The sequence below is a fragment of the Typopeltis vanoorti genome, chromosome 18 (genome assembly GCF_054136105.1).
Source record: "Typopeltis vanoorti isolate ZY-2024b chromosome 18, IOZ_Tvanoo_1.0, whole genome shotgun sequence".
In the NCBI taxonomy this organism is placed as follows: domain Eukaryota; kingdom Metazoa; phylum Arthropoda; class Arachnida; order Uropygi; family Thelyphonidae; genus Typopeltis; species Typopeltis vanoorti.
Window position 1 is genome coordinate 60,288,759 of NC_143566.1, and position 26,934 is coordinate 60,315,692.

At 34.5% G+C, this 26,934-nt stretch overlaps 2 protein-coding genes across 2 annotated transcripts in view; one reads left to right on the forward strand and one right to left on the reverse strand.

The window, feature by feature from the left end:
• The window catches only part of Cchl (Cytochrome c heme lyase), a 48,628-nt gene extending 35,360 nt beyond the window's left edge, over positions 1-13,268 (reverse strand). The window contains exons 1-3 of the mRNA XM_090408304.1: positions 13,171-13,268; positions 10,687-10,924; positions 2,864-3,135 (exon numbers count right to left, since the gene is read on the reverse strand). Coding sequence (XP_090264430.1) covers positions 2,864-3,135; positions 10,687-10,920 — 506 coding nt within the window. The 5' untranslated portion in view covers positions 10,921-10,924; positions 13,171-13,268. The remainder of the gene's footprint in view (positions 1-2,863; positions 3,136-10,686; positions 10,925-13,170) is intronic.
• A 4,602-nt stretch (positions 13,269-17,870) lies between these two features.
• Skp2 (S-phase kinase-associated protein 2) overlaps positions 17,871-26,934 on the forward strand; it is a 105,741-nt gene continuing 96,677 nt past the window's right edge. Inside the window, exons 1-2 of the mRNA XM_090408421.1 lie at positions 17,871-18,004; positions 21,330-21,465. Of these exons, the coding sequence (XP_090264547.1) occupies positions 17,882-18,004; positions 21,330-21,465 (259 nt within the window). The 5' untranslated portion in view covers positions 17,871-17,881. The remainder of the gene's footprint in view (positions 18,005-21,329; positions 21,466-26,934) is intronic.

Sequence of the window (26,934 nt, forward strand, 5' to 3'; positions counted from 1 at the left end):
TGTAACTGCTTTGAATTTAGGAAGAACTCATCTTTAGAACTTCAAACCCACAGCCAGGTAACACCAAATCACTGGAAAAGAAATCAAACCAGCAGAAGAATTGATCAAGGATTACATTGACATAATAGTTTGTCTTTGTTACTGAAACAAAGACAAACACAGGTGAAATTTTTCAAAGCAACAAATTATGTATAGGTAGCAATGATCAGGTAAAGAAGCACTAGCTATAGCATTCAATACTAAATACAAGGATAACCTTTTTGAATGGCAGGCAATCATCAAGTAGTGATGTGGGCAAATATCAAAATGGCGAATTGAACAATGAGATTTATTTTTGACTATGGGCATATAGAAGGTTCTATTAAGGAAAAAGTGAATTAATTTTTCAAGGTAATTAGAGAAGGCAGTGGCATAAAGAAAAAGTGGGTCCTTGTCGGAGATCTAAACAGTAGCGCAGGAAATTAATCCCACCAGTCATATACAAACATTTTCAGAAAATTTGGAGAAAAGCTAATAATAATAGCAAGTACCTGCTGGAATTCTGCTTGGAACATGCAGTAGTTATTACTAATACTATATTATCCCCACATAAAGATGTGCACAAATTCAGATTTGTGAATTTGAGAGAAGACGCAAAAATAAGAAAAGCCTCGTTGACTACGTTATTGTTGATAGTGATATCTTCATGCTAGTTCAGGACACAAGTGTACATAGAGGATTTGAAATAGGAAGTGATTACCATTTAGTTTTGTACAGAATAAAATTGAATATGATATTAAAAAGACAAGTATGTAAGAAAGTTTTAAAATGAAGGGGGAAATGTTTTGGCAATTGGCTAAAGGGATCAGAACAAGGGATCATCCCTGGAAGTTGAATAAAGGTGTAGATAAGTAGGGGTGTGATGACTAATTTTTCATCACACCCCTGCTTGGAGAATTGCGAGTGAGTGGAATGGGTTGCCAGAGTCAGTTGTGCTTTTTTTTTTTTATTTATTTATTTTTTTTTTAATTAATGGGGTCAAGGAGAGGTATATTAGATTGGGTCTTCCGCAATGAGTCTTCAGACTCCATCGAGGTGCCTGTATAATAATAATTAACAAACTTATGAATGTTTTAACCAAATAGGTGCACAATGCTATTCTAAAGAATCAGTACTATAGCAAACTATTATATTAAAGTAAGTGTCATGGTTTACACATGTAACAAATATTATATAGAATTTATTAAAAAACTCCAATATATTTCATCCAATGTAATGTGGAGAACATCAAGGAGATAGACTGTTAACTATATGCAAAAGATTAATCAAAATAATGAGTCATAAATTATGTATATTTTAACTTGTGTCTCAGTCGCAGCCGAGGTATATGATATTACACTATTAGAGTTCAAAGAAACAATTGTAGTACATCGTGTAGATTTTTTTTAAAAAAAATTTATCTATATGGTTCCTTCAAACCAACTGTCTATAAGATAGTTGGTTTGAAGGAACTATATAGATGTCTATCAACTACCTGCTAATGTCATGTTTCCTATTTTGGACAGACTGGCCATTCTGCCTTTATAAGAATTGAAGATAATCATGACTATATTACATTTTTGGAATCAGACAAGTCTGGTCTTGCTTCTCACAATTGACACTAAGTACAGAGTTCTCTGGAACCAGACAAAACTTCTTCACTCCAGCAAGTTCAAATTCCATTATCTCTTCCTTGAAACACATGAAATGTTAAGAAATTATCTAAACATGAACCGATCAGACTGTATGCTAATATCCAAGTTTTGAGAAGTGATCACAATTAATTGTTAATTTTTTTTCTACGCACTTTACTACAATTGTTCCCTTGAACTCTAATAATGAAATATTGTATACTTCAACTGTGACTGATGCATGAGTAATACTTACTCTTGATTTATGACACATAATTTGATTCATCTTTTGAATGTAGTTAATGGTGTATCTCCAGTGTTGTTCACGTAACATTGGATGAAATATATTGGAGTTTTTGAAGAAATTCTAAATAAATTTTGCTACATGTGTAAGTCATAAAACTCACTTTAATATATCTAGTGCACATATTCCATTAATGCTATCAATAACAAACTGTTATAATAGTACTAATGTATGAGTATATATATATATATAAAAGGATTTAAATTTAAACATTTGTTTTGACATGCAAGTAAACTCATCAAGAATTATTACAACAAGGAAAATTGTCTACAGAGGTCATAAAATTAAGAACTTGGACTACACTGGAGTATTATGATAATACTGAATTAATAAAGAACTCAAAATCAAAACTTCCAAATATCTGTCACTATATTGTGCCATATATTACTGTTGAAACAATGTTTCTATATAGTATATGCCTATGCATATGTACATGCAGATATATTTCTCAAGAGGAGGTTAACTTATTTTCCAATCAACAAGTTGCAGGTTTGAACTGAGCCATGGACATGTATGTGAATGTCTTTGGGCAGGAGATGAATTTCATTGCTTAGTGCAAGACCATCACCCTGCTTATGAGAGGCAAATTTGAGGATTCTGGATCATGTAAAAATTAAATAAAAATACAAACAAAATAAATATAAATAAATAAAATCATTAGCCTGTCCATGGTAACCTTTTCTGGGTCAGTGTCACATAAAAAAGGACTATAGTCCTATAATAAGTACTTATATAAAATTACTAAAAGTTAAACTGGTTGTGGTTGTTAAATATTGTTATACACAAATGTTTACAAAAAAGCATGTCTCAGTTATTGATATTTTTTATATAATACCAAATAGCACAACAAAATTTGCTTTGTAAAACAATGAGACATGATTTGTAACATTACTAGAATTGTAGCACTTACTTAGCATGTAAAGCTTCCCATTTCAATACTTCCTGCCATGCTACTTCATTATTGATGTTATGAATACGAATTATATGAGCCATATCATTTGGTAATAGGTCATCTTCTTTCCATTTCCACCCTTTTCTAAGCATGGCATTCCAAAACATTTGCTGAGATGGATATACCCAATATTCATTTTCTGTACCAGCTTTGGGTATTGTAGAAATTTCACGAGTGATAGGCAATGGAAATGGCTGGTCAGGTGCAGGCTTTTGATTTGGAGGAGTCATCTGAAAAAGTAGAATTAAAGATAATTTTACAGCACATTAGTTAAGCATTGTTCAAGTTATCTGAATAAACATAACTACATAGTAACAGTTATCTCCTAAAATAAATCCCCCCAAAATTTTGAAAATTAATTTCAATAGTTTATTTTAGATAATGCAGCCGAGTTTCACTATAGCAAACAGTTTTAATATACTCTCAAAAAAATGAACTACAAACTATTCCATTGGTTAAATATTCCATTTAACTTTCACTATAACAAACTATGAGCCTGTTATAGTGAAAGTTAAATGTATTATGTCATTAGAATTCTAACATGGATGTTATAGCAACAGTGTCAGTACTTCTGAGTTTTGAATACACTTGACCCAGTGGTGCACAAGCATATGTATGCTTGTGAATATTACTGCCAGAGATGGGAGAAGGAACTTAGAGATTCCTTTCCCCAATCCATGCAGAGCGAATGATAGCCTTCAAGAGTATGTCAAACATACTTACTGTGTGGACTTACTCCATTCATGGAGGAAGATTCGGTAGCAATATCATTCCACATACTAGTCACTAGATAGTACAAAGATTCAAATCTGTGTGGTAAGCTGGGGAAGTCAATAAAGATGTGGCATGTGCTTTGAGGGAGCTTGAGTACGTGGAAGATGGGACACTACTAAGGCCATGTCATGACCAAAATATCAAATGCTTTCTGTATGCAAGGCATAACAGAATTCTGTTATACTACATTACATCTTTGCGTTCTAATTCTTCTTCTTCTCCAACACTATGAAAAAAAAAAAAGTAATTACTGTAACACCTAGGACTGAAACATGTATTTCAGAATAATTAAGAGATGAAATTTTGAATATTTTCCTATCTCTCAGTTGTTCAACAATGCAATACTTTCATTATCATCTCTTAAAAATGAAGGAACGACAAAATTAGCAACAACTGTTTTAAAAAATTCACTATCTATTATATATATATATAAATCTTTTATATATATATAAATCTTTTATATATATATATATATATATAAAATTCATTATCTATTACAGTTACTGAATTTGTTGTGTCAACATCTTTATTCTCATTGTCAGAATCTTATATTTTTATTTAGTTATTTGTCCTTTTCATTTTGGCTTGCATCAAAGGTCAGCATTAAGTTTGTTGCTGTTTAATATTGTGACAGAGGAGGTGAGAGAAGACACGCCTTGGACTATGTTGTATGCAGATGACATCATGCTGTGTGCAGAATCAAGAGAAGAAGTGATAGCTAAACTGGAAAGTTGGAGGAAAGTACTGGAAGAGAGAGGTATGAGACTGAGCAGAAGTAAGACAGAGTATGTGTTGCAAAGTGGATGGCAGCCAGGAGACAGATCTGGAGTTGGAAGGAAATGTCATCAAGAAGGTCAGTGACTTTAGATACTTAGGTTCAACAATGAAAGAGGATGGTGAGGTTGAGAAGGAAGAGGGATGCAGGATACAAGCAGGATGGAGGAACTGGAGAGAGAGAGAGAGAGAGATGGCTGGAGTGCTATGTGATAAGAAGGTGCCAATCAATTTAAAAGACAAAATCTACAGGAAAGTAGCAAGACCAGCTATGAGTATGCTATGGAAACTGCGGCCCTGAGGAAAAATAACATTAGCAGGATGGAGGTAGCGGAGATGAGAATGCTTAGGTGGATGTGTGGTGTGACCAGAAAGGATCGTCTGAGAAATGACTATGTAAGGGGAACAGTGAAAGTTATTACGAACTTAGGAGCAAAGATACAGGAGGCAAGGTTGAGATGGTTTGGTCATGTGATGAAGAGGGAGGAAGAGTATGTGGGAAGGTCAAAGGTCACACAGATGGATGTGCCGGGGAGGAGGAAGCACAGGTGGCCAAAGAAGAGATGGAGGGAGATGGTGGAGGAGGACTTGAGGATGAAGAACTTGGATGTGGCTACAGCCCAAGACAGGAGGTTGTGGAGGAGACTCACTACAAATAGCAATCCTATTTAAGTGGGAAGCTGCAGAAGAAGAATTGTCCTTTTCATTATCTAATAAAAGAATGCTAAAGTCAAAAACCAATTCTACAAACTGATTCCCCCCCTCTTTTTATATGAATCTCACCCACCAAAGGTTGTAAACCTACACACATTATAGTGGGCTAAAGGGGAGATAATCCCAAAACAGGTAACTGATCAACCACTTCAGTCCTTCAGTAAACTGGGTGGTGGTCTCACATTTGTAATGCAATTTAGCTATCAACTGAAAATTATTTACAAACATCAATGCCCATGGTGGGATCAGAACTCAGTTTGTGGGTTCAAATACTGGTTATGGATGATCTTGAAGCTTGGAATATTTATGCAATATAAGGTTTATCAAACAAGTAAAGTTATTTGTCAGTGAGAGAAAGTCATTTATGTATAGGAGAAAGAGGATATGCCTTTTATGTGCACAAGAAGGCAGAAAGAAAACAGACTCCTTTTGGGATGCATTGGTAGAGAAGCGTGAAGGGAGAAAGTCATCCACCATGATATGCAGTGATCAACCTAGGAAAAAACTCAATGCTCAATTACAGAAGGTGTCACATAAACCAAAAGATGGCAATTTACTAAGCAGATCTTGATACCAAACACTATCAAATGACCTGGATACATCAGAACAATGGCACAGGTTTCTCCAAACCTTTTTATGAAACATTTCCAGAGGCTGGTGATGTAAGTCAGAGGATCAGCTATGGATCTAGAGTGGATCCATACTGGATGTGAGCCTTCAGCTACTGAATAAGGTGGCAACTGATGGTCCTCTCCATTATTTTAGAGAGGACTAAGATGACGACAACAGGTCAAATAATTTGGTGCAGATTTTTATCTGCTTTTTATTTTTTTTAAAGGCTAAATATAAGCTTGCTTCCATGCTATGGAGCAGTACCAGCAGTATATAAAACATACTGGAGAATAATATCAAAGAGCAAAGAGATGAACTAACACAGAATAGGTGTTAATTACAGAGCACAATTTTTAAGTACAATTAGAGAGATACCATTAAGAGTAGAAAACTTTTTGGTGTGTAAGTTATTTAATATTCTTCTCATGTGTTTCTGATGAAAGACCACAGGCATGTAGTGTACCATAGTAAGGAGTGATTTGCCTTGGTCATCTTTAAAATAAGCATAGATAGCCATCTATAAAAAAAAGGGAATAAAACCGAATGTGAGAATTGTAGAGGGACTTCTCTGCTTAGTGTCCCAGATTAGATTTATGCAAGCATACTTGAAAAGAGGTTTTCAAGATCAGATTTTCATTTTATGACAAATAGTTGAAAATCACAGGAACATGACAAGAATCCATACTTAAGGTTCAAAGATCAGCGAAAGGCATATGACGAGGTGCCCAGCAAAAAGCTTTTCAAAACACTACAATTACATGGGATAAATGAAGCATTATACAGAGCAATATATATATAGCCTATAATTAAGTTGTAAGTCAGCAGTTAAAACTGAAACACAGGAAGATGGTTTGTTGTAAAATCAGGGGTAAGATGAGGATACACATTATCCCCATTGATATCAAAATCAGAGATATCAAACTTAGCTCTTTGCTTTATGCATATAATGTTGTACTCCTAACCAAATCCAGTGCAAGTCTTCAAGATTCTTGAACTAAATTGAATTGCAGCTGTAACAAATTTGGCACAAAATTCAGCAATAAAAAGACCAAAACCATGAAAATATGCAGAAATAGAAAACTTCAGCTGCATTCTCAATGGAGTACCTACAGAACAAGTAAAACATTTCAGCTATTTAGGCACTGATTTTAGAGAAGATGACAGATTAAATTGGAAATAGACAACAGAATAAGCAAAGGTGACAGGGTGAGGAGCCAGGTGAATAAATTTATATGGAATAAGAGAGAAATTAGCTGAAATATCAGCCTTGCAGTATACAAGACAGTGTTTTAAGTTATGTATCTAAGAGTTGGGTTAGATATATATAACTTGATCAAAGACTAGAGACCATAGATATAAGGGTTCTGAGAAAGATTAGGGGTGTAAACCAATGGCATTAATGACAAAATTGTATTAAAAATGAGGATATTAGAAAGGAACTTGACATTATTAATATTCAAGAATGTGTCAGCAAAAGACTAAGGTGGTATGGCCACTTAAATAGAATGGGTGAAGAAAAGTTAGCAAAGGTAGCAGGAAAGAGACCCAGAGGAAGACCAAGTCTAAGTGGATTGATTGTGAGAAGTACTTTAGAAGCATGAAATATTAGATATGATAATATTGGAGTGCTCACAAGTAACAGATTGATTTGGAGCAAAATTGTTGATAGGAGATTAATAATAATGTAAACTTAATCATATAGTGCTGTCATAGTAACCTGAACACCCTTGGGGGTACAATATCAGGAAATTAATAATGATGATGATGATTTTAAGATAAGTTCCTGTGGTTAAAGTTCAAAATATTGTAAATTTCTTTTAATGTGTTTTAGTATTATTAAATTGTTTTTCGTTTTTGTAAATAGAGGTGTGAAGACTTAATTTACTTAATTATTGTTGAAGTTAAGATTGAATTTTGAGAACAGATAGAGAACTATCATAGCAAAATACACATATCTGGAACCTTACTGTGTGCTAAGATTTCAGTATAGAAATCCAATACCACTGGCAGCCTTATTTTTACAAAAGGTGCAACCAATGATCAGAATTTAATAAATAAATAATAAATTGAACTTTTTACCAATAATAAAGTGTAAAACCTCTGTAATGTTGGGTGGCTGGATTTAATAGATGAAACTATTCACAATCTGCTTAGGTCTAGCACTCACTGATGACAAATTAATAAACATCAAAACTAGTCTGGGTAGTAACCCTTCCATAATGAACAGCAATGCACATGTTGTATACTGCTGCATATTATAGGATACTGAGACAATTTAATGCTAAGTCAACAGCCTCTATGTACAAGCAGCCTAGTTGCGAAGACACTGCACATGCAGATATTTGTTTCTTCAGGCTTACTTAGGTAAAGAATCAAAACAATAATATAATTTCATGTCAAGCATAATGTACTTTCTAACCAAGTGAAAGAAAAACTCACTACACAGTGAGACACCTGATACATTTTAAGATGAGATCCAAAAAGAATCTTATATTTCACTGTTATGTTTCCAGCTTGTCGATAGGTTTAAAGGTAGCTGCAAGAAAGTTCTTCAACATTTTTACAATTCTTTGTAATATACATTTAACATATGGCACGTAATTTTCTCTTCCTCTGTTCACCTCAGTGGAAGAGAAAATTATTCTTTGAAAAGAATATTTTGTTACAAAGACTAACCATTTGGCAAAACATCAAATTACCGTACAGCACTTTTAAATCTGAAGTTATTTTAAAGATGATTGTGAAGCATATTTTTATATCACCTTTAAGCATAATTTTTTATATTATCTTGATAATATTTTGTATTATCTCATTTTCCTAGGATCGGTGTACAATGCACAACTGATATTTACTTGATGTTCTTCAAGACAAATTTGTGCAGAATCATCAGTATGTCCATAATAACATCAGCTGCAAGAGCAGGGAATTCTTAAAGTCCAGGATAAGAAAGAGGAGGATATTTGTCTTTAGATAAGGAAGGTATTAAGTTTATGAACTGGATGGTTTCAAAGGACTTATAAGTCAATTTGTTAAAGGTCTTGCTATTTTTGTCTGAAAGTTCTTTAAACATATGGAATATAAATTCTGGTAATGTCTTCTTTGAGGCGGGTTAAGATGATGGCCATAATTATGGATTACTTTCTATCTAATATACACACACATTCACAAGAATATAAAAATTTTAATTCTGCAAATATTTCACTTGGTCTATCTGAAATCTGGTCTATCGAAACTAACTGGTCTTCATCAGAGCATCAGCAAAATCACAAGGTGAAGCTACAACAAAGAATGTTAATCCTATTTACAGAGCTGAGCAGTGTACCAGATGCCAATTAGTGGCACCCAGTCACTTAATTTTAAATCACTAAATTTAAAATTAAGTGATTTTAAATAAAATTTAATTTAATTACATAATGAAATGACCTGGCATTCTTATTATTCTAAGATCCCCATGGAGTCACAGACTCATGTAGGAGGTCCCTTTTGTCATATATGCAGTTCATCATACCATGCCTTAAACACATTCAAATTCTCTGCAGACACCATGTTCTCAGGCAATGCATTCCAATCATTCACAACTCTCTATGTAACTGCTTCTCATATCCTCCTTATACAGCTTCTAGGGATGACCTCTTGTTCTCCTCTGATCTCTCACCATTTTATGAAAAATCTCTCGAATGTTAATCCTATAACAACCCTTTACCAAGTTCTAAGTCTCTATCATATTATTCCTCTTTCTCCTATCCACTAAACTATACAAATTGCATTGTGTCAACCTTTCTTCATATTCAACATTCCAGAGATCAGAAACTATTTTAGTCAACTGCCTCTGGACTTCTCCAACATCTCTTCATTATATTAAAAATACACACACACACACACACATATATATATATATATATATTGATTATTTATCAATAGTTTTGTATTATAACCATTAGAGATAAAGGTAGCTCTGATAATATACAGTTCTTTGTTTAGAATCATGTAAAACATATTTTATGAGTTCTTTCTACTAGAGATTTGGCTACACCATATTTCTGACAAGGGAGATCATGTGAGTTAGAATCAATGCATTTACCAGTATGAGTTGGTTTTCTATATACTGAAAACTGTAGACTGCCATTAGGTTGATAGAGAATGAGAATGTCCAGAAAAGGAAGACCGTCATCTTCTGATTTTAGTGTAAATTTGATTCTTGGGTTTACTGAATTAATTTTTTCAAACAATTATGAAAATTAGACAAGGAGGAGTTCCATATAGTACAAACAACATCAACATATTTATACCAAATTGATGGTTTAGGTGAAAAAGCATATTTGTAAAGAGTGAGACTACATTGAAACTTATTAGATCTGTGGGTTGTAAGGATAATCATGAAATTTCAATCTTAAAATCTATTGAATTTTTTTTTGTTTATAAAAGAAGCAGTTTCCTGTAAATGCAGAGTGAAGATTCAATAAGCATTTTGAGAGCTTATGAGTCTTCCCCACTCTCTTTTCCTCTTGCTCACACACAGCATTAATGTGCTATAGGTCTTGTGTGTGTTGGATCAGATATATATATAAGAACGGAATCTACAGTATTTGTATCTTCATAATGGTATTAAATTATTTTTATTGCAGTTAGTTTTATAAGTTAATATGGATTACATAGTTAGTAGTCAATAAAAAACTTCGTCAAGTAGCCTCATCAGCATTTTGCTTGTGCTATTGCTGTTTTAATCATATTGGCAAAATAACCATAGTAATTTATGAAAAACGATTATGTGCAATTTATGGACAATTTTAGTCTTTATTTTAAAAGATTATTCTGCAATAGCAAGCTTCTTTAAACAAACAATGATACTTTTCTAATAGTATATTTAAAACTATTTTAAATTGACAAAAATTTACTGCAATACAAACCATATTGTCAGGATTAATCACATCTTTTTCTTCAGCTGCATGCATTGGACATTCACTCGGATAGTTCTGCAAAGTGTGCACTTCTTTTTGCATGTTTTGATGAAATGGGCATTGATCAGTTGACAACTGCACATTAGTTGAAGTAGCAGTATTTTCATTATCCTTTAGTTCATTTACAGTGACATTTCCAAGTGGTCCAGTAACAGATGTCAAAGCAGAAGCAGAATTGCCCATGATACTGAAGAGAAAACAAAGTACAATTTAATTTTGAACTTAATAGCTACTTATCAATTGTATATTGCAATTATTATTCACATTTTATGTGTATTCATTCATTCATATCACATTCTGTTAATAATATACTTGCAAAAATTAGTTTATTAAGCAAAAATATGTAACAAAAGTGACTTTTCCATTAATTTAGCAATAAATGGAGTGTCTCACAGCACTGACAAAATTTGATTCAGTGATCTGAGATAGATCCAAAAGTAGTTTGAGGGAGGAGAAATTATATCTATTCCTCCTGTGTTTTCTTTATTTTATGCTACAAAACTGTGTAGAATCTCTCTTCCCATCACTGGCAGTACATAGGCTGAATTCTGTCTGCCACAGAAGAGTCCTGCAAACGGTCCTTTTTTTTTTTTTTTTAAGAGGGTGCATTATAAAAGTGCCCCACTTTTATTTGATGAAGATATTTTATCTAAAAAAAAAAAAAGTCTGGTTTACCTGTTAGGTGACAGGTGCTACTGACTGTAGCATCGATTATTTCTTATCATTAGTTCCAAAGTAACGACTGCAAAAATGACTGAAGCTTTAGAATTTATTACACAAATGTATATAAGTCCATCGCAGAGGATATCATAACAGAACCTCTTTGCTTATTGCAATAAACTTGAAAAACTGCTTACTAGATGTTTAAAATGGCCCACATTCCTTTTGAATTCAGACCAAAGTTACATTTCTGTTTTCTGTTTCTTCTATCATGTAATGCAAGTGATGTATTCAAGATTAAGATGGCATAATGAAAAGTTGTACCAAATTTTTTTTCAGTGAAGAATAAAATGGCTGTTCTATAAGCCAATACCCAGAGAAAACTCTTAATCTGAAAGAAAAAAATGTGAAAAAGTTGTTGGAAGTGAAAAACAGTAAAATAATCAAGATTCCAAGTCTGTTGCCAAGGAATAGGAATGAAGCGAGAAGAGTTACCATTGTATTTCAATGAGTATACTGGAATAATGGTATATATGAGTATTATAATAATATGTATATATGAGTATTTTTGATAATAAGAAGAATTTGTATACTCATAGGATGGATTGCACTTAAATGGATTTGATGTCAGGAGGCTGTTGAAAGTGTTCAGTGAAAAAAAAAAAAGTGAATATAAACATTCAGAGAAACTCGATATGTTGAGGTGACTGCAGAATACACAAATTTTCATACATAAGTATGAAGCTTTGTGGTCAATCACAGTGAAAGAGTATGGAATGGATGACAAACACAGCATGACTAGTTTTGTCAAACAGATGAAGTGGTGATTAATTTAGCAGTGGGGAAAGACATTTAATGATTCAATTTGGGTTACTTATTAGAATAGGTTAGGTTTTAAGAATTGTTGGAGCATTAATCAGCCTGGTAGTCAGTTATCATACACAATCATTAATGCTTATAACATTAATGACTGTTAGAATTCTTATTCTATAAACATTAGAAAATTATGAAAGCTAATTATGTGAATGTTAATTATTACCAATATGCTCCATTTTTCAAGCATCTGAAATCAGTGCTACTGGAAACTTTACAAAATTAGTCAGTAGCACTGTATAGTGCCAAACAGCTTTGAATTGTTTTATTTATTTTTTTTTGGAAAAATTAAAGATGCTTATCATCTTTTGAGAACATTCTGTAGATATATGCTTATGATTTAAACAGTAATTATGCACTGCAAACTAATATTATAATTTGCATATTACCAAATACGAGATCTTTCGAATGTCCTTTTCAACATTAACAAGTTGGGGGGGATGTTAACGGAATGTACAAACTAATGAGTCCTTGGACTCCTGAGGTGTCAGGTAATAGCTTTATAGAGTCTGATCAATAGGCATCTTGACCTTCTAATATAAGTAAATACTGTTAGAGGATTAGAGATTTTAAAAAGCTCTTTGTAATGAACTATTCAGGACGAGTATGTATACGTGTGGATGGGATATTAAATGTATAAACAAGTCCGGTTGGGATTAACTTTTGGATTCATGTCAATACATAATAGTAATTTTTTTTTCGATTTTCAAGGTATAAATTTGACTTTAAAAGAAAGAAGTGGAGTTATTCAGTTAACGCAAACCGATCACTTTTCTTGAAGTTATTTCATATAAATGCTATATGTACGACGTACTCTCTTTTGAATTTTATAAAGCGTAAGTCGAAAAAACAACATTTCCTTTACAAGCACACCACATAAAAAATATACTGAAAGCTTACTCTAAAGCGAAATTAATAAAGCCTGAGACAAAATTATCCAAACGTAGAGCACTACCTTACTCCACACAACATTCATTGAAGCTGCCTCGTAAAGCAATGTAACCCTACGAGAAATGCCGAGATTTTTAGTGTAGTATGATTGGTGAGTGAGTTTCTTCTCAGGTACTGAGTTATGTTAGATCTCAATGGCGCCAAAGATGAAAGGTGCAGGAAATAGAGATACACGTTCTAAGATTAGTAACGATGTTTATCGTGCTGCAGTTAGCAAAAATAAGCGATCCGCAGCAAGGTAATTATAAGTATCTTATATCATAAAAAAATTAATGTAAGAGAAATTTAAAAAAAAATTCTTCGTCATTAAACCGGTGATATCAAACCAGTTTATGTTTTGCTATAATAATAATAAGCTATGTAAAGATACAAGAATCGCTTTCGTGATTCCCAATGGCTAAAAAATTTTCATCTGCAGTGTTGTGAGCCAGAATTACCAAGGCTGTTTGAGGCATCCGGTCATGACTGCAGGGCTGCCATCCTTGTAGGGACTTTCACGCGGCGTTAGGCCCAAAGCGTGAAAATATTTAATTTAAAGAATAATTTTATGAATTTCTTAAGGTGTGGTAAGAGTCCTGAATTGCCTTCTGGGCCCTCAAAATTTTAAAGGTGATGATGATGAGCAAGTAGTTTAAATTTTATTTGCCTATGTCATTAAACATAGGCGAAGATCAGCAGCACTTTGCATTTCGACATTTAGTGTCATGCAGTCTCTGTTTATCAGACCAATTTCCATAAATTGGTCTGGTACGCAGAATGGTCATGGCACTTGACCAGCAAAAGAATGTATGATTGAACAAAAAGTGAAATATTAGTCTGGTCTCTACCAGTGTTCTGCTGCATTTGTTTTGTACTAGTCAAGATCCATTAGAAATTAATAGAAAGTTTAGTACCTTAACAAGATGCAATGGTGGTATTTATTCAACAGTACTGAAACGTTCTGGCATTTTATATACTAGCAGAACCATTATTTCCCTCTTACCACAATGTATATTAACAATTTCATGCATAGACCTCTGCACACCTTCCATTGATAAAACATGATAGCTGTATCCCCCAGTATCTGTGCTATCCACACCTTGTTGCTTCCTAGTTTATGTATACAAATGACTCTTTCTGTTGCAAGCTGTTTTACTTATAACTGCAAGTACAATTATTATCATACTTGGACTAACTTTGTTAAAATTTACAAACTTATTTTCTTAATGACAAGAAAAATTCTTGTCATTAAACAAGAAAAAGTCATTAACTGACTTTTTCTTGTTTTTACAGTCCAGATTATCTTCACTGCTGAATAAAGCAATAGTCTACTGCTTCTTGTTAGGAGCAAAAGAATTTGTGATGATAAACAGTGTTTTTGGTACAAATTTTATTACGTAGTATTATATAAAAACAAAAGTTTTTAATGTCAGCTACTCCCAAATAATTGCAAAACTGTGATTACTTAAAACTAGAGGACTACTGCTTTCTAATTAACAGTAGAAACAAACTATTCCCAGAAGTTAATAACAACAACATATATATATATATATATATATATATATATATATATATATATATATAAAAAAATCATGGTTTGGATAAGGGGTAGGAATTTTGAATGGCATGGAGAGTGAAGATTCTTATTCCAAAATGGATAATTTGTTACAGTCTCAGGATATGGAGAACAGAAACAACATCAGACCATGGAAAGGATAAAAGTCAAGGAAGTCTTCCCACTTATTATTATAGTGCCAGAGGATAGAGATTGAGGAAGGATGTTGTACTATAGAGGAAACTTTACAAGATTCTGATCTGAATTACCAAGAGGAGAGGTCATCTCAGTAGTGTTACACTGGAATGAGAACTTGTTGAGAAAGGAAGAATGTTGAAAGTTTATTTTTCGCTTGGTCAGACTATAATAAATTTAGTTTAATCCTTTATCCAAGTGTGTGCAAACAAAGTTTGTGCCTGAAAGTATCGTCAGGACTGGGGTAAAGTGGTACAACACCAGGTGACTCCTTGCAAAGGCGGAGCAAGCTACCAACACTCCTATCTTAGTATCTCCCATAATGCAAAACATATCTTCTTGCGGATATGTATAATGTTATGCATTAAATGGGAAGGGCCACTACCCAGACTAGTTTCGACCTTTATTGAGGTCTCTTCAGTAGGAGCCAGGCCCAAGTGGAGATACCAAGCCAGAAGCATTAGCAAGGTCATCTCCTCCTAAAGGAGTTGCCAAACGGTGTGCCACCTTTTTATTAAATTACTCTGGATTTAGAGAAAGATGTTGAAAGTTTATTTTTCACTTGGTCAGACTATAATAAATTTAGTTTAATCCTTTATCCAAGTGTGTGGATAAAGGATTTAAAAAATAGGAATAGGAATAAAAAATTTAGAATAAAGGATTTAAAAAATAGGAGGAGATGACCTTGCTAATGCTTCTGCCTTGGTATCTCCACTTGGGCCTGGCTCCTACTGAAGAGACCTCAATAAAGGTCGAAACTAGTCTGGGTAGTGGCCCTTCCCATTTAATGCATAACATTATACATAACCGTAAGGAGATGTGTTTTGCATTATGGGAGATACTGAGACAGGAGTTGTTGGTAGCCCGCTCCACCTTTGCAAGGAGTCGCCTGGTGTTGTACCACTTTACCCCAGTCCTGAAGATACTTTCAGGCGCAAACTTTGTTTGCACACACTTGGATAAAGGATTAAACTAAATTTATTATAGCTTAAGCAAATAGCTCAGCATTTTTCTAGCTTGGTCCGTGAAATTAGAAAAAAGGGAGCCAGTTAGAGTTATAAGCATCACAGTTGGCAAGGAAGATAAGTTCATTATTAGGATAGTTGAATTCAAGGATAAGAAATCAGAGGAGAGAACAATTTCAGAATGGTGGTTTGGGTCAAGAATGATAAATAATGATGCAAAAAAAAAAATCAGTCACAGAAGATTAAAAAGAGAGAAGACTTTCAAGAGTAGGCATCCTCTGGCAAGGAATGTCAGATTACACAAGTGCTGCTCTTTGGGATGGAAGGAATCAGAGAATAGTTCACTATTAAGATGAGACAGTGATTGTTGTGGTAATGTGGGGTTCAGTCAAACACGGAAGATGGGTTTCAATATCTGTATTTGAAGGTATATGTCATTTAAATTGGTGTTTACACTATGAATGTTGCTGAAGTGAATGTGGAAGATTGTTTTCGTGAGGTGTTTTTATTTTAATCACATTGACACTATATATGTTTAAGTTTATTATGATAATGATGTTCTAGAGATGAAGAAAAAAGAGCAGGGTAACATAGCGGAAGTAGATAGACTCTTAGATATGACACCCATACAGAGAGCATCCAGTTTTCATGTCATGATGATAACAACAAACTATAAAATGGAAGAAAACTCATGTTAAAACTTACTTGTTATTTGTAGAATTTTCATCTAAGTTTCATAGGTATCACCAGTTTTTTATGATGTGCCCCTTCATATCACTGTATGGCCTCCTCCTATGTAAGATTCCAGGGTCATAATCCTTCTGCATAGATAGCTGGTAATTTTGTACAAATGAAAGTCGAAGTTATCACTTCGGACTTTCATTTAAAGCAAGAATGGGGTAAAAATAAAAAATCGACTCAGTGCATTGATTGGAATAGAATAACAGTTTCAAAACTATGTGATATATAGTTTTGAATAATAATAATAATATTATTATTATTATTCAGGCCTTCCTAGGAAAGGTCCTTCCTAGGAAACACAATCGATCATACCACTCCTTGAACTCATTGACCATTCTTGCTATTCACACTACTCTATCATGCACACTACTATCAGGCAATGTGTTCCACCACCCTCCATGCAAAGAAACCATTCCTCACCCTCTTGCTCACAGCTTCCTTTCGTACTTTCCATAATAATATGTAATGCTTTTTCCTATAGATATTTTCAGTTATTGTTCACTCACATCAGCATTTTTTTTCTTCTTTTAGATTTCTTTTGAAGATGCCCCTGTTAGTACTGATGTATACATATGTTGTTAAAAAATCATGTTAAATGTACATTGATGTTATGTCTAATATTATGTTGTCCACATATGTTGCACACATGTATATATTATGTCCTGGTAATAAAATTTTTCTGTTTAAATGTGGATTCTCCGACTGTCCTGTTATTCCCCCCCCCTCAACCTTTTAATTAACTTTGGATTTCTTGCTGAATGCACTTCTCTGTCTTCTGCATGCATATAACAGTGAGTGAATAGATTTTGATACACTTTGATATTTAAGATCTTCACTGATTATCAAATTTTAGTTTTAGATTCTGTTGCACAACTGAAACCAGAGGGAGGGTGAAATGCATCTTTCAGTCTTCTCCACACTACCTGTTTTCTTTGGAACAACCTTATTTCATTTGTAATTCCTAAAAGTTATAACCATAAATTCATATCCATACTTTATTTTTTTTCTGGAAATTTGCCTGTCTGTGATATTGTTTCATATTAAATTCAACTAGTTCAGTGTATTTACTATACTGTATAAATATCTATATTTATATGTTTGTATGCTGGAAATTTTTGTTTTCAGGACATATTGTTATCAGAAATATGAAAAAGAAAAGGCAAAAGATGAAGAAATATCTGAAGATGATACTGGACAAAATGTCAAATGGGATGTCAGCACTGAAATGACAGCTGAAATACTTAATGATCTGGGCTTGTCTTTTCTTGATGATCATTCCCGTGATAGCAGTCGAGAATATGAGCCAACACCTCCGGTGACTGCTGTAAATACGAACAATCCTCCAAAGGTATACTTCTGTAAATTTTTTCCTTTACTAGGAAAATACATCCCATTTTTTATTTTTATTGTTTAGGTTTGATTACAAATCATAAAAATTTTATCTTCTGTGTTATTTTTTTAAAAATTTTTATTTTTCATAGAATGAAAATATCAAGTTGTTTGCCATTCTTCTTGCTTCTCTGTCCTTCATAGTGGTTTGCTTACACATAATAAAATTAGTTTTTCTAATGGTACACATTAGGGCTATTGGAATAGGAAATCAACAATAATGAATCAAACTTTAAAAGTAATGTAATCAATATTGTAATATTCAAACAAAACAAGAAGCAGAATTATCAAAAATAAATATGGGAGCATTCTTATAGAAAAGGAAAAATTTTCTGAAAGATGAAAGGATTACTTACAGGAACTCTATAATGGAGATCTAGACAATGAAGCTATAACAAGACTCGATGTGGAAGAAATGCCAAACCATATTAAAAGGTGCTAAATGAATTGTTTGCTAATAAAGCACCAGGTGTTGATAACATTCCCTCAGTATTGATAAAAAATCTTCAGGAAATGTAACTGTCACACCTACTCAAGATCTTAAGGGATGAAGCGGGGATCATTTCCAAATAGTGGTTTGTCATTCTCTTTTAAAATAAATAATGCAAATAAGTCCAAAAATCATCAGCTAATAAGTTTACATGCTTCAAAAATATTCCCCAAAATTCTTATTATTATTATCTGACCTCCACGGAGTAAAAGACAGCGTGAGAGGTACACACTATCAAATACAATGCTCATCCAACCATGCCTTAAACTGATTCAATGTGTGTCTACATTCACAACACACTCAGGTGATACATTCCACTCACCATCACTTTCCATGTAAAGAGCCTGCTCTTCACTCCTCTCCTCCTTATACAACTTCCAGAAATTGCCTCTTGTTCTTCTGCACCCCTCTCCCATTCTATGAAAAATCTCCTCTATGTCAACCTGATTATAACCCCTGACACTTATATATCTCAATCATATCCCCCCCCTTCCTCACGAGGCTTTGCAATTTACATTCCCTCAATCTGTCCTCATACTCCTCGTTCCAAAGACCACTGACCACCTTTGTGAATCTTCTCTGCACTCTTTCCAACATATCCTTGTCACCATGAAAATCCGGCGACCAAATCTGTGCACAAGCACAATAATCTACATTAGGCCTAATCAAGGCTTTATACGATGGCATCATAACCTCTTTATTTCTGCATGTCAGGATCCTCTGCATCGTTGTTATTATCCGATGTGATGTCTTCACAACTTGTGCAATGTGACCCCCAGAATTTCAGGTCCTCCACCATCACTCCTACATCTCTCATCTCCTCTACTTCTTTTAAAGTTTCCCCACCAAGTGCATACTTTGCATCTCATTGTTGCTATCCAAATCTCAAAACCTTAGCCTTTACAACATTGAACTGACAGTTCCGCTTACCTGCTCATGCATGCAATCTATTCAAGTCCTCCTATAAGGCCATAACATCTGCTTGATTCTTCATTGCTCTTCCTAATTTTGTATCATCTGCAAACAGCTGCACATCACTAGTTGAACTCATCTGAATATCATTAATATACAAATTGAATAACAATGGTCCCAAAACTGATCCCTGCAGCACACCACTAGTGACCTTCCTCTTTCGGGATACTTCACTGCTATATGCAACTTTCTGATACCTATCTGATAGCCACTCACTGATCCAGCTGAGAAGTCTGTTATCCAATCTGATCTGTTTCAATTTATTTAACATCCTTTTGTGTGGCAGTCTATCAAAAGCTTTTGCAAAATCAAAGTACATCACTGTATATGCATCTCCCCTGTCCAAGGTATTTTATTATTATTAAGAGAGAGACCTCCAGGGAGTCAGGGACTCATCAAGGGAGGCCACATATTACACATGCCAACTATCATACTTGTTCATGAATTCATTCGCACTGCTTGCAAACACAACATCCAATTGCAATCCATTCTGATCATGTAACATTCTTTGAGAGAAAATTCTAGCCCTCATCCCCCTTCTTAGTGGCATTCATTCTCAGATTCCAAGGATGCCCTCTTGTCCTTTCCCCACCCTCCATAAAATGAAAAATTCCATCAACTGAAATCCTGCATGTCCCATTCAGAAGTGCCCCAGCAGTCTAAAAATTCTCAGTCTGTCTATGTAATCAGTATTCCACAATCCTGATATCATTTTTAACACTCTCCTTTGCGCTCTCTCCACTGTATCAAAATCACAATGGAAACCAGACCTGCACACAATAGTCCAGATGAGGTCTTATCAAGGCCTTGTAAAGAGGCAAAATGACATCCTTATCTTTACACATGAAAGTTCCTTTCAGCATTGCAATTGTCTTTCGAGTTGTATTTGCAATCTTTGCTACATGGCCCCTGAACTTCAACTTGCTATCTACTAACACTCCAAGATCCCTAGTCTGATTAGTTTCTTCTAGCATAATCCCACCAATATAATAAGACATTGGATATCTAATCATGCCAGAGTACTTATCCTACCTTCTTTGCATCATCATCATCAAATAGCTGTATGTTGTTTGTCAAATCCTTCCCAATGTCATTAATACACAGATTGAATAACAGTGGACCAAGGACTGATTATTGTGGTGCACTACTAGTTATCTTAAATTTTGCATTCTTACATCCCCTGTATACCACTTTTTGATATGCCAGTCAGCCATTCTCTTGTCTATGCTAATATTTTATAATTCAAACCAATATTCTCCAGTTTATGCAACAGTCTTCCATGCTGTATTCTGTCCAAAGCCAAAAAATTAATCACTGCTCCATAATCTGGAGGTGTATGTTGATGAAAATGCACATAAACCATCTTTGGAACATCCTCTATCTATTGGTGAAGACTTCATCAAAATCATTCAATTCATTCTCATGTTATAAGTGAACATCGAAAGTGGACTTTTCTTATATATATATGTGTGTGTGTGTGTGTGTGTGTGTGTGTGTGTGTGTGTGTAGATTATATTTTCTCTTTGAGATCATAATTTTTTCAAAAGGGAAGTGAATAAAATGTCAAACTAATTGCAACAATGATAAGTTTAGTATAATCAATTTTTTAGGGGAAAAAAATTAAATAATATGGTAACTACAGGTCTGTATTATTCAATTTTATCTTAAAAATATAAAATGAAACATGATTTGCTTATTATCATTAATGTGTAGAGTTAATTTTATGTGCAGCATATACTTTATTTTGTGTTAGTTTTTATAGTCACAGTTTGCTGTGATGTCATAAAGCTATTGATTAAATCTCTTGTTCACCCTATTTCAGACACCACATGCTGATGGCCGTTCATCTAATTTACAAAAGGTCTGCCTTAATACTTCCTGTGAATCTCTTTCCTCTTCTGAAATTGATGAATTTATATTATTCAAACGATGTAAGATATTTGGTAGACGTGGGCAAGGTAAGTTTTTTTTTTTAATTTGGAATTAGAACAAACAGCTTGCTCCAGATATTGCATTTAAACAGAAATAGTCTTTCTGTTAAAAGCAGTGGATAATCTCTATATATTTATGTTGTCAGAATAATGATGTCATGAAGAATGATAGGATAAGGATATTATTCTCCAATCATTAATGATTATTATTCTGTCTCAGTAATGATATTAATATAAATATATTGTCTAATTATCGTATTGTATAATGATATTAAAAGTTTACCTTCAGTTTCTTGTTACTGGATAAAGGAGATTTGCCTTTTCTTTCTACTGAAGATGTGATTCTCCTTTGCTGTTTTTGATCAAATATCTTTAAATACCATACTGATATAAGAGATTATTAAGACTGTATTTTCTGTCAATTTCAATTCTGATTCAGTTTGTAGTTATTGCAGCTTTAGTAATTTATTTATTATTATTTTATTTTTCAGAAATTACTTGTAGCTCTCACTTTTGATTATTAATTTAGCTGTTATATCACTTATTTTCAGAAGATGGTCTTGTTATCTTGTCATTCCTAGATGCTTTTCTTTTTTGTTTGGTTAAGTTTTCTACATATTTCTTATAAAATTACTATGAACAGCATAGGAGCAATGGGGTGTATCTCCCTTTATTTCTTTATATATATATATATAGAGAGAGAGAGAGAGAGGTGTTTTTAAAATTCTGAATGTTGAGAAATTAGCATAGATTATGTGAAAACATTTAATACATTTTGACATTTTTTGTGTACTTGGTTCCTTGCTAGAATTTATGTAGTTTCCTTAGATTATGAGACATATTTCAGCCATTTTCCTTTTCTTGAATAGTTTTAATCACAGTGAAGTGCTTAATGAGTGAAAACAAATAGTTTTTTTCTTCCCTCATCATTATAATTTATGATGCTGCCATATTTATATGGTTGTCTTTTATTGTCTGATATCATGCTTGCTGCAAGTGGTCCAGGAGGCTTGGTACCTTTGGATGCCTGGTTAGAGACATTAGCTTCATGCTACCAGTGTTATATCTCTGGGGCAAATAAGGAAAAAAGACAACCTCATAAATATGACATACTCAGAAAATATGGCAGCATCATAAATTACAATGATGAGAGAAGAAAAAACTATTTGTTTAGCACTCAATAAACATTTCATTGTGATATAGAAAAAACCTAAGGATGGACCCTGAGCTTCCTGAACTTGTACACCCAGTATCTCGAGAGGAGGTACAGGAAGCTCACCAAGAATAGCAAGGCTGCAGGAGTGGATGGTATCCTTCCTGAGTTTCTAAACCATCTTGACCAATGAGGTCAAACATGACTGGCCACCCTTTTCTCAAAAATTATAACAACTAGAAAACTACCAAATCTGTGGCGGGAAGGCAAAATAATTGCAGTGCCCAAACCAAGGAAAGATCCAGATGATGTCAAACATCTACGACTTATCTCCTTGCTTTGCTCCACCTTTAAGTTCTTTGAAAGAATTCTTCTTAAAAGAATTTCGCCACTCATCGAAAGAGCACTCCTAATTGAAGAAGCTGCTTTCAGGCTGGTAAGAAGTTGCTATGACCAGGTCCTGGTCCTGACAACACAGATTGAAGCAGGCTTCCAGAAGAAACTTAAATCTGGAGTTACTTTCATTGACCTAACATCAGCTTATGAAACAGTCTGGATTAGGGCCTTCCTCCTAAAACTAGGATATATTATAAGGCGCAAAAAAACTTTCCAGCTTTTTGAATCCATTCTCTCCAACAGAAAGATCTGGGTCCATATTGGTGGAAAAAAAAAAACAGGCCCAGATTCCTCCATAATGGTCTCCCATAGGGCTCTGTGTTAGCCCCTTTACTCTTTAACATCTACATGTCCGACTTCCCACATACCAGCTAAAGCAAATATATGTATGCTGATGACCTAGCGATCATACATCAATCTACCTCCTCCTTTGCCAACCTGGAATCAACCTTGAGTACAAATCTGAACATCCTGGAAGAGTATTTCAAGTAGTGGTGCCTGAAGCTAAATCCAACAAAAACTGTGTCTACAGTATTCCACCTGAAATACATAGACAAATCGACACTTCAACCTCTCTTTCTGTAGCAAAATGGTAGAACATGAGCCTCACCCAAAATACCTTGCAGTGAGCTGGACAGAAGCCTAACCTATAAAAGGCACATCACCAACCTGTCTAACAAAATTAAAACAAGGAATAATATCATTTCAAGGCTTGCTGGAACAACCAGAGGAGATGGTAGATTGGTGTATGATCGTTAGGTCATCAGCAGCATACATATATCCTGCAGCAGAGGTCCTAAGGTCATCTGGACTAGCCCTTGCATTCTCTGCTGCAGGATACTGTGCCCCCGCCTGGAAAAGAAGTGTGCATACTAACATTATAGACACCCAGCTAAATTCTACAATGCACACAATTAGTGGGACACTGAGAAGCAACCTCTCTCCCATGGTTGCCTGTCCTATCTAACATTGCTCCACCAAATATATGGAGAATACAAGCCTTGATTAAAGAATTTAATAAAGTAATGAGCAACCCACTCCTGCCCCTGCACCAGACTCTTATAAATCCACCTAGTCTTTGCCTAAAATCAAGAAACCCTTTCTTATCCATGGATGAACTCTTTTCGGCTGACTTACCATCAACACCTGATATGTGGAGAGAACACTGATCCAATAAATGGCTTCCTGGTTGAAGATCCCTGTGCGCTGCAGCTTGGTTTTGCTTTTCCAAGATTTGGTCATCTGTTGACAGATGACCAAATCAGAACTAACCAGGTCAGATGTGGCTACCTACTACATAAATGGAGACTGTCAGTCCACCCTTATTGTGGTTGTTCCCCTGTGGCTCAGATGATTGCTTATATTGTGAATGACTGCCCAAGTGCTAATTTCATGGTGGTGGCTACCAGGACATCCATGAGGTGATGGATGGGGGACCTGGATTGGCTTTCTAGACTGGCCATTGATCTGTAGCTGCTTTGTATTCCTTTTGCCATAAGAATAAATAAATAAATTGTCTGATATATCAAAAGTTGTCTTCTGCCCTAAAATTTGAGGGCAGAAGACAACTTTAAATTCAATATTGCTGTATACAGTGCAATTTAAAATTTTCCAAATTGTTATCAAGGAAATTGATGACATACAATTCAGTGATAGTAATTAGGTTTTTTCTTGATGTCATTAATTTTAATGAGACTTCCTACTTTATTGAAAAGTTTTCTGGTTTTTGTTCTTCAAAATTAAGAATTCTATACTGAATTATCTTTTACATATAGAGATGATATAAAGAATGATTTTATTATAATTGTAGAATTACGAGGAGACATCCACATAGCCTGTTAAGGAATGTGGGGAACTGACCAGGATTTCTAACTTAATGTCCACTCCTCACCTTCTTGTGGTGCATCTTGTTAGGTATCTACCTGGATATTGAAAAAACGAAGATGAGCTCGCAATGTGAGATTTAGCTGCCCCAACTGTATTCTTATTGGCTTAAACCATAATGCAAAATGATGGTAAACATGACAGAATTTCATGCCAGCTGGAATATCATCACCCAGTTAAACAAGGCCCCCATTCTTTTTTGGGGGCCTTGTTCAGGAAACCAGGGTGAACAATGAAAAGTCAGCTACTGGAACAAATCTCGGAACACATATCAACTCAACATCAACAGCCTTAAGATTGGAATTATCAACATAAGAAGCCCCAATGGGAAAGAAATGGAACTTGCAGAAGAATTGGATAAGTACCAGATTGACATAATAGGTGTGAATGAAACAAATAAGACAAAATCAGATGAGATCTTTTTAAGCAACATGCAAAGATAATCTTAAATGGTACAATATCAAATCAAATGAGTTAAGTGTTTAAATATCAGAATGGAGAACTGGACAAAGATTTATTTGTGCCTATGATCCCAAAGAGGGTTCTACTAAAGAAGAAGTGGAGGAATTTTTCAGGCATTATAGAAAGTTAAGAAAAAGAAAACAGTCCTTATTGGAGAGCTAAACTGTAGAGTAGGAAATTATTAGCAGACATAGAAATATTTTTTTGGGGTGCTTAAGGGTCAAAGCTGTATAACTGAGAGGAGACCTCCACATAGCCGTTAAAGGAATGCGGAGAACCGACCAGGGCTTCTGACCTAATGTCCAATCCTCACCTTCTCGTGGTGCACCCTGTTGGGTATCTACTTTGATACTGAACGAACGAGGATGGGCTGGCAATTTGGGATTTAGCCGACCAAATTGTATTCTTATTGGTTAAACCAAAATAAAAAATGATGGTACAACATGACAAAATTTCATGCCGGCTGGGGCGTCGCCCAGTTAAACAAGGCCCCTGTTGTTTTTGCCAGGGAACCAGGGCGAACAGCGAAAAGTCAGCTACTGGAACAAATCTGAAAACAAACCCCAACTCAACATCACCAGAGTTAAAGATCGGTACTATCAATGTAAGAAGCCTGAATGGCAAAGAAATGGAGCTAGTTGAGGAATTAGATAAGTACCAGATCGACATAATAGGGGTGACTGAAACAAAAAAGACCAAAACTGGTGAGATCTTTCTGAGCAATAAATACAAAATGTTATATTCAGGCAATGACAATCAAGGAAAAGAAGGAGTAGCCATAGTATTCAACACAAAATACGAGGCTAATCTTCTTGAATGGCAGTCAGTCTCAAGTAGAGTAATGTGGGCAAATATGAGAATGGGGAACTGGACAATGAGACTTATTTGTGCCTATGGTCCCACAGAAGATTCTAGTAAGGTAGAAGTGGAGGAATTTTTTGAGGCTTTAGAAAAAGCAACTGACACAATGAAAAAGGAAAAGTTGGTCCTTGTTGGGGATCTAAATAGTAGAGTAGGAAATGATTGTGAGACATACAAAAATATTTTGGGAAAATTTGGAGAAAAGAGCAAAGCTAATAATAATGGCAAATATCTGTTGGATTTCTGCTCAGGACATGGACTGGTTATTACTAACACCATGTTCCAACATAAAAATGTGCACAAATTCACATGGAGAGAAGAGGCTAGGAACAAGAAAAGTCTCATTGACTATGTTATTGTTGATAGTGATGTTTTCTCCCTGGTGCAGGACACCATAGTGTACAGAGGATTTGAAATTGGAAGTGATCACTATTTAGTCTTGAGCAGGATAAAATTGAATTTCATATTGAAAAGAATAACATGTAAGAAAGTTTTAAAGCGAATAAAAGTTGAGCAGCTCTCAGATGTGAACTGTAGACTAAAATACAGAAATATTATTGAAAAGAAAATGAAAGAGTTTGAGAACAGGAATCAAACCTTGGAGATTCAGTGGCAAACTCTGAAGGAAACATTGATTGATTCTGCCAGAGAGGCATGTGGTGAGGTTGTGTGCAAGGATAAAAAAATCAGAACTCCCTGGTGGACACAGGAAGTTAAAGAGGCAGTGAAGGAAAAGAAGA